Source organism: Scardinius erythrophthalmus, assembly GCF_964197995.2.
Source record: "Scardinius erythrophthalmus genome assembly, chromosome: 10".
Classification (NCBI taxonomy): domain Eukaryota; kingdom Metazoa; phylum Chordata; class Actinopteri; order Cypriniformes; family Leuciscidae; genus Scardinius; species Scardinius erythrophthalmus.
Genome location: NC_138230.1, coordinates 15,996,157 through 16,014,564, shown reverse-complemented (window position 1 = coordinate 16,014,564; position 18,408 = coordinate 15,996,157). Strand labels below are relative to the sequence as shown.

Sequence of the window (18,408 nt, the reverse complement as noted above, 5' to 3'; positions counted from 1 at the left end):
AACTTGATGACTGGAATGCTTTACCTATTGATTCAACTGAGGTTCACCACTTGAGGTCCCGAAGAAAAAACATAGTACTGCGTTTTATAATTAGCATTTAGCATTGTTTTTCATCTGCCCATCCGGAACCTTATTAAAACAGCCCTGAGACACAATTTTGGGTCATGACCCGTCAGCTGAGAAGCACTCTGTGCAATGAAGACCCATAAAAACCAAGCTTTTAAGGCCCTAGAGTGATTTCTTCTAACAACTGGTGCGTTTAAAAGGTTAGCAAATCATGCTAAAATGTAATGCTAATGCAATGTGGGCCACCAAAGTGCTTTTCCCTCATCAGGTCAAACAGTTATCATTGATGAAATGTGACATCTGTATCGATCCAGGCTAGTAAAGAAGGCAGCGAGATGACCATGCTATCAGTAGACTATTTGTAGACCATCCAAAAATGACATTTAGCTAAGCTAACTCACTGGCAACTACTGTATGACGATAACTATAAATTTAACGTTTTAATAATCATTCTATGAGAATAGGAAAGTCCACACTGATAATGGCACAGGAACAATATAATCAGAATCACTTTCAAAACGATTTTTTCCAGCTGATGAATGATAAAAACATTAACAGCTAATCAGCATCCACCCAACTTTAGAGTTCGAGCATTTAAAACATCAGACGGCATGACTGCAGCACGTGGCTTGTAATAAACAGAACTTTAGTGTGCGTTACAAATCCTCTCTTAGAATGAGATCTGCATGATTGATATTCAAAATGGTAAGCAAGCGCTGCTTTGATTAGGGTTTGTATATCTGCAGTCCTAGTTTCTATTTTTGAATGACAAATATAGACTTAATACCTGCTGATGTAGACAGTTATTTCCTTACACAGAATGCACATGCTAGTTGACAGCCACCTGTAGTCCTTTTGTAGTCTGTCGCCGCTAGTTATTTTATCTCGGCTTGGTGTCTCACGGCCTTAAAGGAGAACTCCGGTCAATTTTAACATTGAGCTCATTATTTTGTACATTTGGAGTGCTGTCAGTACAGAGAACAACGACAAAAATCGGTGTTGCCTACACCGCATTATCGTCTTTTTAAAATCTGCACCCTGTTGACTTCAATGGGGCAAGTTTTAAACCTGCTTTTAGCCTCTTAACATCTTTGATGTGTCATTTCAAGTGCCCAGCCAATGTGAGTGATTCCTTTAGAGAGTTAACACGGGTGAATCTGACTGCATTAGATGTGAAAGATTCAGCCAGCGCTCATACCTGTATTTTCTTCCTGTTTTCAGTCGAAGTCCACAGTAGTCGATTGTCGAGTACACGCGCATAGGTTATCACGCGCATTAACTCGACAATCGACTACTGTGGACTTCAACCGAAAACAGGAAGAAAATACAGGTATGAGCGCTGGCTGAATCTTTCACATATACTGCAGTCAGATTCACCCGTGTTAACTCTCTAAAGGAATCACTCACATGGCTGGGCACTTGAAATGACACATCAAGGATGTTAAGAGGCTAAAAGCAGGTTTAAAACTTGCCCCATTGAAGTCAACAGGGTGCAAATTTTAAAAAGAGGATAATGCGGTGTAGGCAACACTGATTTTTGTCGTTGTTCTCTGTATTGACAGCACTCCAAATTTACAAAAAAATTAGCTCAATGTTAAAATTGACCGGAGTTCTCCTTTAAGTGGACTAAATGATAGGAGTCCTGCATAAGTCACCTGTAGTTACAATCTTGAATTAAATTGTTTTTTTAAATGAAACATATCCATGGATAAATTGTTTACAATAAGATTAAAATCTATAACATGCATTTGGAAAATTCTCATTTCATGCCGACTTTAACTTAGCTAGGTACTGGTAGCTAATATTTACAAGGCTAAATCAGGTCTAAAAGACCTGCTTCAGACTTCCACTAGAATACCAGCAGCATCCAAACTGTGCATTCCGTACATACCCCAGACCCACACACTTCCGCATGTGTCCGAGCGCAAGTTTGTGTATGTAACAAGAGAGCTCGGCAAGTGTCCTATGTGTAAGAGATGTCTTTTAAAAAGCAAACACACAAACAAGAACATACAATGAATAGGACTGTTAAAACAATGAAGTACAATGAGTACAAGATCTTTAAGAGGTACAACCAGTACAAGTGAGTGTCAAAGAGCATTTCCATTTACTGCTCTCAGCGCTATGTGGTCCAAATATGCCTTTCCAAACACTCCCTTCCTGACTTCTCATTCATTTCACATCTCTTTAAACTACACGGTTTAGCTCCCCAGTACTTGAGCGAGCTCTTAACGCATTATAGTCCTTCACGTCTATTGCGATCTCAAAATTCCAGCCAGTTGATAATACCTCGAATATCAAAATTGACTACTGGCGGAAGATCCTTTTCCTATTTAGTACCTAAACTTTGGAACAGTCTTCCTAACATTGTCCGGGAAGCAGACACACTTCTATAATTCAATTTTAGGCTGCATAGATTAGGTCAGCCAGAACCGGGAACACTTCCCATCAATCCTGATGTACTCATTACATCATAAGAAGAATGTCATCTACGCTAATATTAGTCTCTCTGTTTATCCCGAGGTTTACCACAGTCCGCCGGATCCAAGCCGTATCCCGTTCTGATGAAGGACCTGCACCTGGACACGAGTCACGACGACAACGCAGTCCTCAAGTGTCAACTAGTCTCTCCCCTGTGAAGGCCTCATTCCCTTCCCTTTACCTCTGTACAGATAAAACGTTGTCAAAATAATTCTGGTTCACATAGATACGCGGAAGCGACAAAAAATTCAGTATTATTAATTTTTAAGACCAGGCAAGTAATTTGGTGGGGTCAATTTGTAAAGAAAGACTACACGCCTGCGCACATATATATTTAAACGTGCATACCTATAGACTAAACATGTAATACGCATGTGCACGCCGTCACCGTTTTCACAGATTTGCGTTTTTGAAATTTACTCAGAGATAACAACGTTTTGACGTTTGCATCTTGGAACCTGTTTCAAGGTCTACGTTCTCGAGCCACCAGGCACTGCTGTTGTGCAAATGAGCGGGCCGGAGCGCATTATGGGTTTTCTGTTAGAATGATGTTGTGCAAGCAGCCCCTAAGTTAATAACTAATGATCTGTGCAACGGAAGTGAATCAATCATAACTAACTTTAGCTGGACAATAACTTTATTCTTGAGCTGCTGTAAAGCCAAAACAATCTCTGTTACTTTAATTTCCTATTACCACTGTAAAGCTGCTTTGAAACAATCTACATTGTTAAAAGCGCTATATAAACGAAGGTGACTTGACAAAGCCACAATACTAACAAACACTAACATTACCATTAAGTACTATGTTATTACCATGGTTTTTAAAGATGGCACCAAGGTAAAACCATTTTTTTAGAACACGGTTTAAAAGTAAATCCATGTTTTATTATGTTTACTTCAAAAACAGTGGCATTACCATGCTACATGTAAAAGAATGTGTTAAAGTATATGGTGATGCCATAGATTCTTTTTGTATGTTACCATGATAATTCCATGTTTTTTTGTAAATGGTACCAAGGTGGTACCGAACCACATTTATGTCAAAAACCAAGGCATTATCTTGTGACGTATCAGAACATGCTACTACCATGGTAAAATTTTTGACATGGCACAATGGTGACACTGGACATGTTTTCATGTTGATGCCAGGCTTTTTAGAACTAGTACCATGTTTTTGTACATAGTATTGTGGAAAAAAATTCTGTTTCAAATCACACACTAGGGAAGGAGGAGTGTGTCTAATTCAGTGGCTAAGTCGGTTCCTTGCCACTGTTGCCTTTGGCTTGCTCAGTTGGGGATACTTAATTTAATTAATCAATCAACAATACTATTGATGAGCATTACCAAACGTGGACGTTTTACACTAGAAACAAACACTGATGTACTATTTTATTTAATACTGTGAAGCTGCTTTGATACAATCTGTATTGTGAAAAGCGCTATATAAATAAAGTTGACTTGACTTGACTTGACTTGACTAAGTCTGACAAACGTTCCAAAATCAGTCAGGTTTATGCTGGTATTGTATGAGGGAAACAGTACCTTGATGATGAACTTCAGACCTGGCCAAACAACCAACAAGACAGTTCAAATAAATGGCCAGTTAGTTAAAGAACAAATGTTAAATATTCATCAGAAATCTATATGGAAGATTCCCAGCCAGCAGTGAATTTATAAAGAGGATACAGAGATCTCTTCAGACTAATACAGACACACGGTCTCTTTCCTGTTGTTTTTCTTTCAGCTCTCTTTCCTCACTGTGGAACTCTGTGTCAGAAGATGGTCCAACCTCATGTGCCCAACTCTTTCCATCACTCTCTCTCTCTCTTTGTGTGTACTGAATATAGGTCACCTCATATAACTCTAGCCTCAACTTATAGAGTGCAAACAGGCATGTAAGTGCAAGCATGCGCGCATTTGCACACACACACACACACACACACACACACACACACACCCAATGGCTGGACACAGATGACCAGAAAAAAAGAAAATACACAAGAAAGATTTATGGGCTTTCATGCTCTGTGTGTGTGTGTGTGTGTGTGTGTGTGTGTGTGTGTGTGTGTGTGTGTGTGTGTGTGTGTGTGTGTGTGTGTGTGTGTGTGTGTGTGTGTGTGTGTGTGTGTGTGTGTGTGTGTGTGTGTGTGTGTGTGTGTGTGTGTGTGTGTGTGTGTGTGTGTGTGTGTGTGTATATAAGGGATACGGCCTCTACGGTCCCCACGAGGAAAACGGCTTAATAAACAGACTAAATAATGTCTTATTAAACATCTAAAAATGCAGAAAAGTTTGTGTGAGGATTAAGAGTAGAGGAAAGAAAACATCATTATCAGTTATATAACAGAATATAAACAGTAAAAGTTAATGAAAAGTCCCCATCATGACAGTGTTTACTGAGCTATACAAATCCATCCCCAGAAGTTAGTTAACTATGACTAACCCTCCTTTTGATCTGAATTTGGGAAGGCTCTCATTTGGAATCGCAAATTCGGACAATAGCGCTCGGACTGAGTAAAAGTCAGTATTTCTTACAACCCTTGCCAATGTGCCCAGACCACAATGTATACATGTCTACACACAAAAGCCTACTGTGGTTTTCTGAAAAATCTATATTCTTCAGGGTAGTGACACGTTAAAGCAAGGCAGCATCTGGAGAGCAGAGCAGGACACACACACACACACACACACACTCATGTACACAACTACTGTAGATCTGTGGCCAACAGCCTTGCTCACAGCTATAAAACGGTTAGAGATTCGGGGAAGACCCTGGCTTGCACAGCTTGTGGAGGATATACAACCTTAAGTGCACAGAATCGCTGCAGCTACAGGAGGGGTCGCCAGTAACCTCTGTGACCTTACAGAACCCTTTGACCTGCACAATGCCACTGAGGACAATGCTGCTTGTGCAATGCAATTAAATGTTGTCATTCATAATATTACATTTAATATTAAAAGTAAATGAATGTACAGAAAAAAAAACAAGGGAACTTTTCTGTACCGAAGGACCCTTTAATAACCTACCTGGGTGATTAGGAGAGTTCAGATTGGAGGACTGCTGGAAGCTTGAACCAATGATATTGGACGGTCTGTGAGACGGGGTCCGGTCAACGTTGTCCTGAAGAAAAAGAAAGGGAGGAAGAGGTCAGAAAGTTTAACGGTCATAAGAGTTTACACGAAAGAGTTACGTCCTAAATACATCGGGGTCAGAGGTCACCCTTCTGCCGGAACTCAACTCTCTCGTGAACGTGTGTACGGCCATTGCCGGAAGCCAGTGATTATAGTGTATAAAGTTTTAAATATGGATATTTTTCTTACAAAAACCCATCGCTTCTCGAGAAGGCATTTATTAACCCACTGGAGTTATAGATTACTTTTATGATGGATGGATGCGCTTTTTGGAGCTTCAAAAACTCAGGCACTATTCAATGCCATTTCAACGCTGGGAAGAGCCAGGATATTATTTAATTCAACTCTGATTGTGTTTGGCTGAAAGAAGAAAGTCATACACACCTAGGATGGCTTGAGGGCGAGTAAATTATGGGATCATTTCCATTTTTGGGTGAACTAATCTTTTAATATGCTGTGTCGTTAATGTAAATAAAGTACAAAACAAATAAAAAAAACTGCTGAAATCTGCTCTTGACTAAATAACATCTTTAGCTTTAATATAATTAACCTATATTTAATTTATACACTATAGTATTTCATACCTGAATACTGTTATTTATGAAATCTGTTTATTTTACATTTTCAATTCAATTCATGTTTATTAGCATAGAGCTTTTCATAATAAGTATTGTTTCAAGGCAGCTTTACAGCAAGTGCATAGTTCTACGGACGGGCGGATGGATGGTCGGATGGATGGACTATTGGGTGATCTATTCCTTTAATGTTCTAGTTTACATCCCAGTTATAACTTGGAAAAAAGTCAAATACTGCAATGTAAACCTGATCTGAAATAATACATCAAATAGGTTATTTATTGGAAAAAGTCAAATAACGTGTATAACCTTAAACAAACTGATGCCAATGGACAAATACAGCATATCTTATACTGCATGTGGAGATGGGTACTGAATACCAAAACAGAAACAATGTGGGGAAAAATATACATATGTCTTTGGCAGTAGTAATTACATGCACATATTTGTAAAACTAAGAGCAAAAAAGGCAAACTATGCACACAGCAATGGCTCGAGTGCTCTTAAACCACACACAATCTCACACCATATAATTCAAAGCATAATGCACAAAGCTAGAAGCAGTAGTCCAAGAAAGAAAAAATAAAGCCACATTTTCAATTTCCAGTTTTCTAGGAAACCTAAGAACATGGAAGCCGAGTTTCCAGGAACTAGCCTCTGCCAGAGGTCCCCATGCTCTCTTCTCTCCCTGCCTTCTTTCTATTTCTCTCTTCTGCTCTCTCTTCACGCTGCACCAAGCCAGCCAGCTCTCAGAAAAGAGAAAAACATCTATAAAAACAGGAAGGGAAATTTACTGCTCTGAGAAAGCTTCTCTAATGCTTTAGCCAGCATACTGTTAATCTTGCACAGTGTTAAAAGACCAAAAAAAGTCATTAAATGCAGCTCACCGACACCAACAGAAAGTGTCCAGTTTATATCCTCTCATTTAAGTGGGGTTTAATCTTGGCCATATTATTTCAAATTCAAACTTTAAAGCGTTTTGCATACTTTTTACTCTCTTCAAGGAAGCACAAAAGTGGAATGTACCAGGATCTGTAGCAGGGGATGACAGAGGAATGCGAGAGGGTGTGTGTGTATATGTGTGTGTTGTACTTGGACAGGCTCCAGGCCTTGTGTCCGTTATGTAAACCTTAACCCCCCAGCTGATTCCACAGGGCAACAAAGGCAGTGAATTTCCTAGAAAGGCAGGTCATGTGACCCTTGCAGAGCCTAGGCTATTAACAAAGAGTGGTTAGAAACCCAAAGCATTTAGGAGTTGACCTCTGACCTCGAAAGCTACAACTTGGCCATTCTAGGCGCTGCTGTGATATACAAACGCATTGACAAACATAAACAACTACTCAACTTTCCCATTTGGCTCTTGGTGAGCAGACACCCTGCTATAAACCTGAAACACAATACCAAGTCTCCATTTGACCTATGACCTCTGACCCTAATCTTCATCCTCATTAACTACAAGCAACTTAAGACTTGCAACTCTCCACATAACTTCCCTAACCTTAACTAAAGAAGAATAACACAGACATAACAGATGAGACTGAACACAATTTGCAGCAAAAATACTCAAGATTAAAGATTAAAACTAAGAGGTACACTTCAGATAAGAATAAATATTGAGAAAGACAAGAAAGGAAGAAAAGAAAAAGTCATAGGGATAGAGTGACTGAGTGAGCGACTGAGTGAGTGAGTGGAAATAAAAGCTAAAGCAGAATGCTTTAATGCTTTCATTTAAAAGACAAAAAGCAGGAGCACAGTGCAAGCCAGGGTGCCTGGGTTGTGTTTGCTTAAAGTGAATATTTGGGCTGTGCTGTCCCCGAGCTAGGGAAGATTCGGGCCAGGTGCCTGTGGCTCTGAGAAACCCCCTGCAGTGAGGGCAGCCCGCACCCCTGCCTTCACTGTATACACTGATGCTCTGCCAGGTTCACAAACACCAGCCACTTTATAGGAGACCTGGGTGGGGGTGGGGCAGGAAAAAGGGCGGAGGGTCTGAGAAAGAAATAGTTTGTGGAAGGGATGGGTAGTTTATAAGGTAAAACGAAAGGAATGATATTAGAAAGAGTGAGAAGATAAGGAGAGTCAAATATAGAGAGAGGCCTGACTGTGCAGCCCTGGTATAAATAGCAACACTTTGCATGTCAGCATGTCAGCTGTGTGGCACCATGGCAACGCCATGGCGACGAAAGGCATGCGGACATGCCACAGAACCCTTGGGAACCGCTGCGCTGAATAGATGAGTCCCTCTATGCTGGTTCAGGAGGATTTGTGCATGTGCGTGTGAGCATTCGGGTTTTACATGCATATTCTGCTTGAAGAGATATTACAGCACGGTCAAGAAACACTGACACAGTGCCCTGCTGAACTTGAAAGCTCTGTAGACTCCAGAGCATTACAACTACATTAGAGTATACCTGGTAGTTTGGATGGTGGAGGAAGTAGTCTGGGCATCCAGCTAAGGCCATGATCGCAATCGCCGCAAGTGATGTGAGCCGTCACATGCACCTCCAAAATCCCTGAGAGAAAGACAGAGAGAGAATTGGTTCATATCGAAAATATCTTGTATCTCAGTTGGGATCAGCACTAAAAATAAAAACAGTGACAACCACTTTGCAACATTTATGTTAAAAATGGTGTTGTGTTCATTCACAAATCAGTGTTTTTTTTTTTAGCACAAGTTAAGAACATTCAAGTTGTAAAGAAATATTTCATTTACTGGAAACTGAATCAGTGAGCCATTAATGAACAACTCAGTTGAGTGAATGATTTGATGTCAGGAGAAACCTTCTTAAAAATGTCTGTTAGTGTACTTTCTGAATAAGAATGTTGCCTAATATAATTTAAAGCAGGACATTCCAATAAAATAAGCTTTATAGTCTTAGACTATAAAGACTTACCAAAAATTGCATAAAGGCAAATATTCCCCTTTCAATAAATATACATGGGTAAAATTATATAAACCTCATTAATTCTTAGTATTTGGTATGTCTTCTTTAATGTTAATGACAGCAAATCTCAAACAGATCTCCACAAGTTTCTGTAAAACCAGATGATCATGTTATTCAGCATGATCCAAAGAATTTTTTTGTGCTCTAATGGAAGCAATAAAACTGCACAAAATTTGCTTTTCAACTCGTTCCTATGCTCCCGCAAGGCACCTAATAGTAGTGGTCGACCAGGACTTTTACGGGCTTTTCCCAAATCACTGACGTGACCTCGACGTGTGGGTAAGCGGTAGCATTGGCCATCAGGCAAGTGTTATTTAAATAAACTCCTGATGCACTTACAAACTTTCCAATGCCTCGTTTTATGAGTACAGAACCTATTTGTACTTCTGTAGAAGTTTGGTACCATTCCGGGCATTATTAGTGGGGTAATTTACGAGATGCAGCCTAGGTTCCATTAGTGCCTGCACTGCACTGTGTTTGGCTAGAGGTCATGGTGCAAAGGACCCTAGGTTGATTTTACTCCGAACCATCCCTTTAAATGAAAAAAATTCAACTTGATAAAAAAAAATTATCTGTAAAATAAACAGGCTTATAGTTAAGATGGCAATTTCTTGATTCAGTAAACCTACTATAGTAGCCTATGTTTCACAAATAAAGATTTTTTTTTTATGAATAAAACATTAACACTGGAACCAGAGGGAATCTTTTTTTTTTTTTTATAAATACAAGGTAATACTAATTTTACATACAGCACACAATGAAAATGACATGATGGATATAGCACAGCATAATTATATAATAATAAATAATAATAATAAATCAAGGGTTTAAAGTTTGTCGATCATGCATCTCAGTGACAGCTGTACTCTCCTGTCTGCATTCAATAATTTGTTACATTTATATAGCGCTTTACATATGGAAGGGGGGAATCGGTCTCTGATGCAAAAAAGTTAGTTCATGCATTCATGACCTCTACACTGGATTACTGTAATGCATTACTAGCTGGTTGTCCAGCATCCTCAATAAGCATGCTACTATTAGTCCAAAATGCAGCTCCTAGAGTTCTTACTAGGTCAAGAAAATACAACCATATAACACCAATGTTATAATCACTACACTGGTTACCTATTACGTTCCATATCGATTACAAAGTACTGGACCTTCTATAACCCTACAATCCATCATGCTCTTTAAGATCACAAAACTCTGGGCGTCTGGCAGTACCTAGGATATCAAAGTCCACTAAAGAATCCACTAAAGTCTGGAATAGCCTTCCTAATAATGTTCGAGGCTCAGACTCACTCCCCCAGTTTAAATTAAAGACGCATCCCTTTAGCCAAGCATTTAATGCATCTCATAAGCTTGTACTCCAGTTACATCAGATCAAACACACATTATTATCTTTGCCTATGTTATGAACAGCAGCTACGCTAATTATTTTCAAATTGCCCATCCCGAGATAACTAGAGTATGTCAATTCCGATTTGGATCCAGACTCTTACGAATACTTCAGATGACCCAACACCCGTAAAGAGATATTTCCAACTCCTGCAAGGACTTCACATGACACAAACTCTGAATCAACATGTTCCAATGCAAGATTTCTATATATTGTAATCATTATGTTGACAACTCATAGTAACTACTTTAATGAGCTCATTTTTTCTGCCTTAAATTATACATTGTTAGCTAACTGCGTGATTTGTATATGTGCACTGCTGAAATACATTACTTGGACACAGTCACCACTGAAAACAAATCACACTAAATTGTAATGTAGACACATGCATTTTCTGTTAAGCTGCCTTGAAATGATGTGTGTTGTGAAAAGAGCAGAGCTATACATAAATGTGAATTGAATCTCCTCAACCACCATTATTGTGCAGCATCCGCCTGGATGATGCGACGCCAGCCATATTGCGCCAGAACGCCCACCACACACCACCTCATTGGTGGAGAGGAGACAGTGTGATGAAGCCAGTCAGTACAAGGGGATGATTAGGAGGCCACGATGATGAATAGAAACTAATGGGCAAATTTGGCCAGGATGCTGGGGTTAAACCCTTACTCTTTTTAAAGAACATCCTGGGATTTTTTTATGTCAAGACCTCGGTTTAACGTCTCATCCGAAGGACGGTGCTTTTTGACATAGTGTCTCCATCACTATAGTAGGGCGTTAGGACCCACACAGACCACAGAGTGAGCAACCCCTGCTGGCCTCACTAACACCTCAATTTGCACGGACCGGACCGACCGTTACGCACAGAGTACACACATTCAAGCAGGCTACAAATGCACACTTCAAAAGATCTCACAGCTGGATTCGACAAAGCCTGAAAGGTTTGCGAAATTAATTGTTTATTAGATATTCAAAGACTTGTTTAAATTATATAAATGCGCATTTGCTGAATGCTGACGGTAGACGAGAAAGGGACTTTAAGGTGACTTAAACATTCTGTTACTAATAACAGAAAAGCAAAGACTATAATACTTTTTTGTTTAACAGTTCTTTCTAAAGAAGTATTAGACAGAACTGTTAAAAAAAGACAGTAAACTAATGAAGACAGAGAATGGAAGCACTGTGTGCTCAGGTCCTAGCGTTCTCAGAGCTGTCAAAATAAAAGTCCCCGTTCCGACACATCAGCCAAACAGATAAACGTATCGGCCGATGCGGATAGTTAAAAAATGCTGTATTTCAGCCTTGGCGATATAACGGTTGACCACTTTATATTACTATAGATCTAATCATGTGGTATGTGGTAAAATTTAATATGCTGCTGCTGATAAGGATATGGGCAGTTTGTGAGAGACTGTAATACTTTGTCTGCTGTAGCACTTTGACAGCCAGCTTGTTTGACACAGCATACTACAAGACAGAATCTACTACTTAAAATAGCACTTCACCATTTCAATCTTATCTGGAGAGAGACTGAGAGATGGGGACTGTGCTGTAGTAGTACAGCTTAAAAAAGTGAAGCAGGAAGAAAATGGATTGGAAAAAAAATGAAAGAAAGATCTGAAGAAAGAGAAAGAGTGAAATGGTGTTTGGATTTCAATCCCGGATATATTGATCCAACATGCTTGGAAGCACAGAAGCACTTTTTGACAGGGTATTTTAGCATTGAATGAAAGTCCAAACTGAGGAGCAGTAAGCCCAAACATGTGGTGCTGAAAGCTGGACCCAAGGCTCAACTCTGGAGCAGCTGAACAGCATGATCACGGCACCGAAACCTCAAATTAACAGCACTGAAAGACCGTTCAGGGCCGCTACGCATCAGTGGCCAAGCTCATTATACTGACAGAGAAGAAAAGCGACAAACATTCACCACGCACATTCACACAGAGACGCTGGCTGATGATTGAGACCACACTCTTAGGTTGTCTCTATTAGGCCAGCAAAGTTCAATCAGGTACATGAAAATCAAGTAAATTTTTTAAAAATGACTAGTAGGTTTCCCTGAAAAGACTAGTTGGCTAATCTTGAGGAAGCCCATAAAAGTGGGCTTATTAGGCAAATTATGCAGTTCTTGTGTTCAAAAGCAGACTATTAAACATCTTATTATAACACTTATGGTGGGATGCAAAAAACGGTGGTAGACAATTCAAAGATGATTTGAATGTGTTTGGCTGTAGTTGTACCATTGTAGTAGTACAAGTACCATTGCTACTAGAAAAGAAGACTTGCATGCGTTTAAAACTTCTGGACACTAAACCTCATTTCATAACCAGAAAACCACAACAATAATGAAGTCATTTTTAACAGCAAACTGATGAAACTTGTGAAATCGCCATGGTTGAGGTTTTAAAGCTTGTGTGAAATCCAGATGCATGACAAATTGACTTTCCATAACTGCCTCTGTGCTTTTTAAGTTCACAAAGGTTCATTCTCTGCATCATCTGGTGATTGGAAGAATGAAAAGAGACAGAGGCCTAAACTTGATGTTGAAATCCATTGCAAAAAGAAAAAGAAAAATGACTTTCCAAGTTCAAATGGCTCCAGTTCATTTATCTTCACCTCCCATAGTTCTGAGTGCTGATTGACAGAGGCTCTATTGTTTCAGTTACGTAACCCAACCTGTTATTGTCAAGATATCAGACACTATATAAAGCTGCCACATACCGATATGGTCCACCAGTATTTTGGGTACAGCTCTGCACAAGAACCAACAAGAACCGCTGTGTTTAGAGCAAAGCACAACCAGACTCGATAATGAGAAATATACACAAAGCTGTTACGTGGGAATTTCACTGTTTAGAGATGGGTGAAATGCTTGATGTGCCACGGTCTTATCAGAGAGGCAAATTAAGAGGCCGGGTGAATGTATCCCACCATCGCCTCTCATGTTTTCTGAGGAATTTCAAGGCCTAGAGTATGCACATAAACACAGGTCAAGTGGCCCTCTTTCCTTTATAATAGAGAAGAGTTGCACCATTCTTTCTGGACTGCTCAATTAGGAGAACAAGAAAACCAGTCAGTCTGAAACCTACTTTCTTTTCTTACATCAAGAGTCACCCACCACCACCATCAAATCCTGTAGAGAAAGGACAGGCATTATGAACATTGCCCTTCGCAATGTCAACCAGGTCAAATGGATCCAAAAAAAAACAAGATAAAGATACTTTGAGCTTTATGTCTACAGCAACATTGGCTATTCTAAATGCAAACAAGTGCTGTAACGTATGCTGGGAAATGCCAGGATGCCTCATCCATCTCCTCTTTACATCGTAGTTGTACGGGGTTACAGCTGGGCTAATCAATAGGATGGCGTGAAAAATGGTACATATGTGTAGAATTCTGTGACTTCAATATCCATGTGGTTGATAATGCCTCAGAAAGAAACATGCAAGTCTTTTAGCTCTAGTTATGTAAAGTCCAATGAGTAATAGACCAGTAGCCAGTAACTGATATATGGCCAGTATTATGTCTAAATAAATTAAAAATAAAACACTAAAACTAAAATATGCTACAGGTACAGGTTAAATGCTACAGGTGAATTTCAAAGCATAAAGATATTAGTAGTAAGACAAAATGGATATTCGATAAATATATTATATTTAAAAGTGTTATTTAATTATTCTTGTTTTTTAAAGGAAATATATGACCAAAATATTATTTCACAATAGAAGATCATTTATTTCACGATAATATGTGTATTTTTTGTCATTAAAAATAGGAACTAAAGATGTTTTCTGTTTACACAACACCGTTTTCAACTAAAAACGTCAAACTTTTTTTGTGTTTTGGCTGTCGCCAATCTAACGGCCTGGCAGCAGAATACAGTGGATCTGTTTGAATGGGGATCGTTTTGATAATGGTGGCATCTGTACGCGGAAAACTCAAAGGAAAAACTTCTCCGTTTTAAGCATATCGTTGTCATGTACTGTAAAAGTACACAAAGTAGCAAATTACAAACAATAGAACAAATACAACAGAGCAAATATACAAATTAAAGTTTAGCAAATGTATAATCAATGTAAAAATCTGAATTATCAAATGTAAAAATAAGATTACACTGTATGAATTAAATGTAAATGTTATTCTTATTAAACATAGGCCTACAAAAGTTATTCCGTCAAGAGCACTGAGTGGTTTTCTCTTTGTCTTTTGTTGTTTGATTAACATTGATGGCAGACAGCAGTAAGTATATTAGACTATTTCTATGCACATTAAAACAGAATGCACAGATCTAATATACTGACACACATCAGGTTTTTACGGTTTACTTTAACTTAAGAAATCAGTATGTTTACATGAAAACTCCATAAAAATGTGGATTTTTTACAATTTGACATGCGAAAAAGAACTGAATTCAGTATCACATGCCGTCTGAGGCTGTATTCTGCACACACGAAACACACTGGGTGTGTGTGTCAGTCAGTCAATATGATTTGTTTTTTCATGGCTTATTGCAATTAACTCTTTTTAACATCATGCATGTCCTGCTCTTTATTTTGCTCTTCATATGCGTAATGCGTTTCATCACTCCAAAGAGTTAATAACTAACTATAAGTAGTACTGTGATACAAGGATATATTAAAATATAAACAAAATAGTAAAATCTCTAACGATAGACACTTATCATCATCACCACACTATATATTGTCATATCCCCCAGCCATAAGGGTAATCTATCGTACATTCTTAGCCAAGATTGTATAATAAAACTGTACTGGTTGATACTAACAGATAAAATAAACTTCAGCAACTGAAAATTTTTGGCAAAAAACAGGAAAAATTTTGGCCGAAATAAAAAAGTATTTAATTAGTGATGAATATTTAACTTCTCTGATGATGCATTTTGACCATATCAGCAGCTATTTCATGTAGCCTACATTTCATGTAGCCAACGTGGATAAGGTACAACAGGTAAACATATCGACGCACTTCACTGTGACCAAAAATTATGCTATAGAGTAGGGCTGAAACGATTCATCGAGTTACTCGATTACAAAAATTCCTCGAGGCAAAAACTCTGCCTCGAAGCCTCGTTAAATTCCTATGACGCGCACTATACGCGCAGGGATCTGATTGTTTCACACGGACCGTTGTTCAATGTTCAGGAAGCACACCATAGCGCGTGATACATTTTGAATTTAGTTGGCGCGATGGCGGAGAAACGGCAGAGAATGTCTAAAGTTTGGGATCGCTTCCTTTCAGCGTCGCTGAAACAAGGTAACGATACTGTCCCCCGCATTTTTTTTTTTTTTTGACCCAGCGCCAATATTTTCTGCCCGTGCCTAAGCATTGACGTTCGCTGATTTTAATCCCATACTGTATTTGTAGTGATGTCGTGATGCGGTTTGACTAGATATGATGTTTAGCTTTGATGTTTTTAAGTAGTAAACGTATTCACGTTCAATTGCAAGAGAGTAGCTATAGCCTAAAACAAGTAATAAAAACTCGGTGAGTGTTTTAGCGCAATTTTCTCACCTCATGGGATCACAACACTAAGAGATAGTAAATCTTTTCCTGGATTTTTTTTGTGCGTTCCCGAGATTAGACCTTCCTTAACATAATGCCGAAAACCCGAAGTCTCTAGGTGGTCTGGTTGAGGAGTAGATAGAAGTGCAAGATTGGTGCGCACAGACGCACAGAACAGAAATCATGAGTTAACAATCGCAATTTGTCCGGTGGAAAATTGCGCTAAAAAGAACCCCTTCACACACACACACACACACACACGCACCCTCGTCTCTCTAACGCGCCAGTCAGACCAATTGCGGCAATGCATCACATATGCTTAAACATTTATGTAGCCACGCAGTGGCGTACCGGACACCCCCGCAGCCCCCGCGGTGCGTGGGGGCCCCGCCTCTTTGGAGGGCCCCGCCCAGGCCCTTCTAAAAGGCGTTCACACACCACATAGGATAGAACGTGTTTTTGCTTTAAAAAACAAACGGCACGCAAAGCGTGAAGGTAGTGCAATGATTGAAAAAGTACGTGAAAAACTCTTAATAATGCTAAATAATTTTCTAAAACAGCAATCAGGGAAAATCTATTTTCTCTTACATTTGACTTGTCATTAACACTATAGCCTACAGTGATGCGCGGGTTGATCCGAAATGAGCGGGTGCCTGCGGTCACCCGCGGTTACGAGTCATCCAAAAATATTTGTAGCCTAATGATATTCGGGTCGCGGTCGGTCGGGTCGTTTGAAATAAAGATGCCAATTAAACCTTTGTAATTTATATATTACTAGACAATATTTTCAATGAAATACATAGGTCTACACTTTATTGGCTGAATAACTGGCAAGAATACGATGACGCACGAGCTCAGTCTGCAGGTAGAGATGGAGGCGGCAAGAGAAAAGGTGAAGACTGGGGAGTGGAAGCTGTGGGAGTGTGGGAGACATTTGCCGAAATAATGAAAGATGATGACCAAAGTGCTGGTTTTGTCATGTGTACTTCTTGCGATGCTATTTACACATTTGATAGCCAAATGTCAAATGATAGCCTCGACCAACCAGGCACGGCGCCAGGATTTCAGTTTTGGATAAGCCAGACCAATTGTGGGTGGGCCTTAAATTAAAAACGTTAAATTAAAAAAATAAAAAACGTTATCCAATCACTGCTTAACTTAAAAAAAATATATATTGACTAACATAGCTGTTATTATCTGTGCGTGCGTATACATAATATAGATTTTAATAGCTTGATGCTCTTTAAATATTTTGTTGCATTGTTAAAAGTTTCGGTGCATAGGATGGACCTATCCGCGATCGCTCTCCATGGTTCTGACCAAAGAAGAGCGCTTTGGAATCTCCATTACGCATCATACCTGGGCTGCATTTTCCGAAAATATTGTCTATTAGCGCGCTACGAAGACTCTTAAGGTATAACTTAACTAAAGGTATACTACCACTAATGTATAGGCTATCATTGCTAGGCGTCTTCAGGGCTATATCATCCACTCGCGAGGCAGAGCTGCTGAGCGACAGAGGCGCTGGCGCCCTCCTAGCAACGGCGCTGTTTTTGGTAAAACATGATTTTGACGACGTTTTGTTTTATTGAAAACTCTTTTATCTATCAATTGTCTACTTTTAAACGAAAATATTCAAACCAAAATAAATAGGCTACTCTCTGATTATGTAATCCAAATGAAATGTGCATTTCTCTCTGGCGTTCATGGCGAGTCCGAATTGTCAACTTCATCTTTGCAGCGACACAGAAAACACCAGTTTATTACTAAACAATTAAATGTCTCCTTGCTAATTTAGACACATTCATAATCATTACTTTAACCGGTTCTTTGTGGCAAGCTTTATGCGTGCGGTCATAACGCTTATTATCCATAGGCTATAGCCAGGGGCGCTGCTAAGGATTTTGGGCCCCATGAAAAGAATCTTGACAGGGCCCCCAACACAGCTGAGACTTTTTTCATATTAATTTACATAAAATCATGGTTTATGGTATTTTGACTATCATTCTCATATATTTAAGTCAATCAGACAATTGAACTCCATCCCATGTCCACACCCGTAATTTGTCCTCTGTAATACTGCACTACTTCAGTACTGTATAATGTAGGCTATATACTGTGCATAGCTGTACATGTGTCATATAGTGTATTCACATATATTTATATTTGTATGTATGTGAGGCAAAGCCGTGCACCCGCTGCACCCTGCTCTATCGAAACGTGCTAACTTGTCGAAAAATGCTACTGTAGAGACCTGGGGCCTCATGTACAAAGCGTGCGTATGCACAGAAAA

General features: G+C 39.3%; 1 protein-coding gene across 2 annotated transcripts in view; it reads right to left on the bottom strand.

Moving 5' to 3' along the window:
• Positions 1–18,408, bottom strand: part of grb10a (growth factor receptor-bound protein 10a) — a 71,859-nt gene that overhangs the window by 45,660 nt on the left and 7,791 nt on the right. For both annotated transcript variants that reach the window (XM_081376034.1, XM_081376033.1), the window contains 2 exons: positions 8,660–8,761; positions 5,572–5,665 (listed from right to left, as the gene is read on the bottom strand). In XM_081376034.1, coding sequence (XP_081232160.1) covers positions 5,572–5,665; positions 8,660–8,710 — 145 coding nt within the window. In that variant the 5' untranslated portion in view covers positions 8,711–8,761. The remainder of the gene's footprint in view (positions 1–5,571; positions 5,666–8,659; positions 8,762–18,408) is intronic.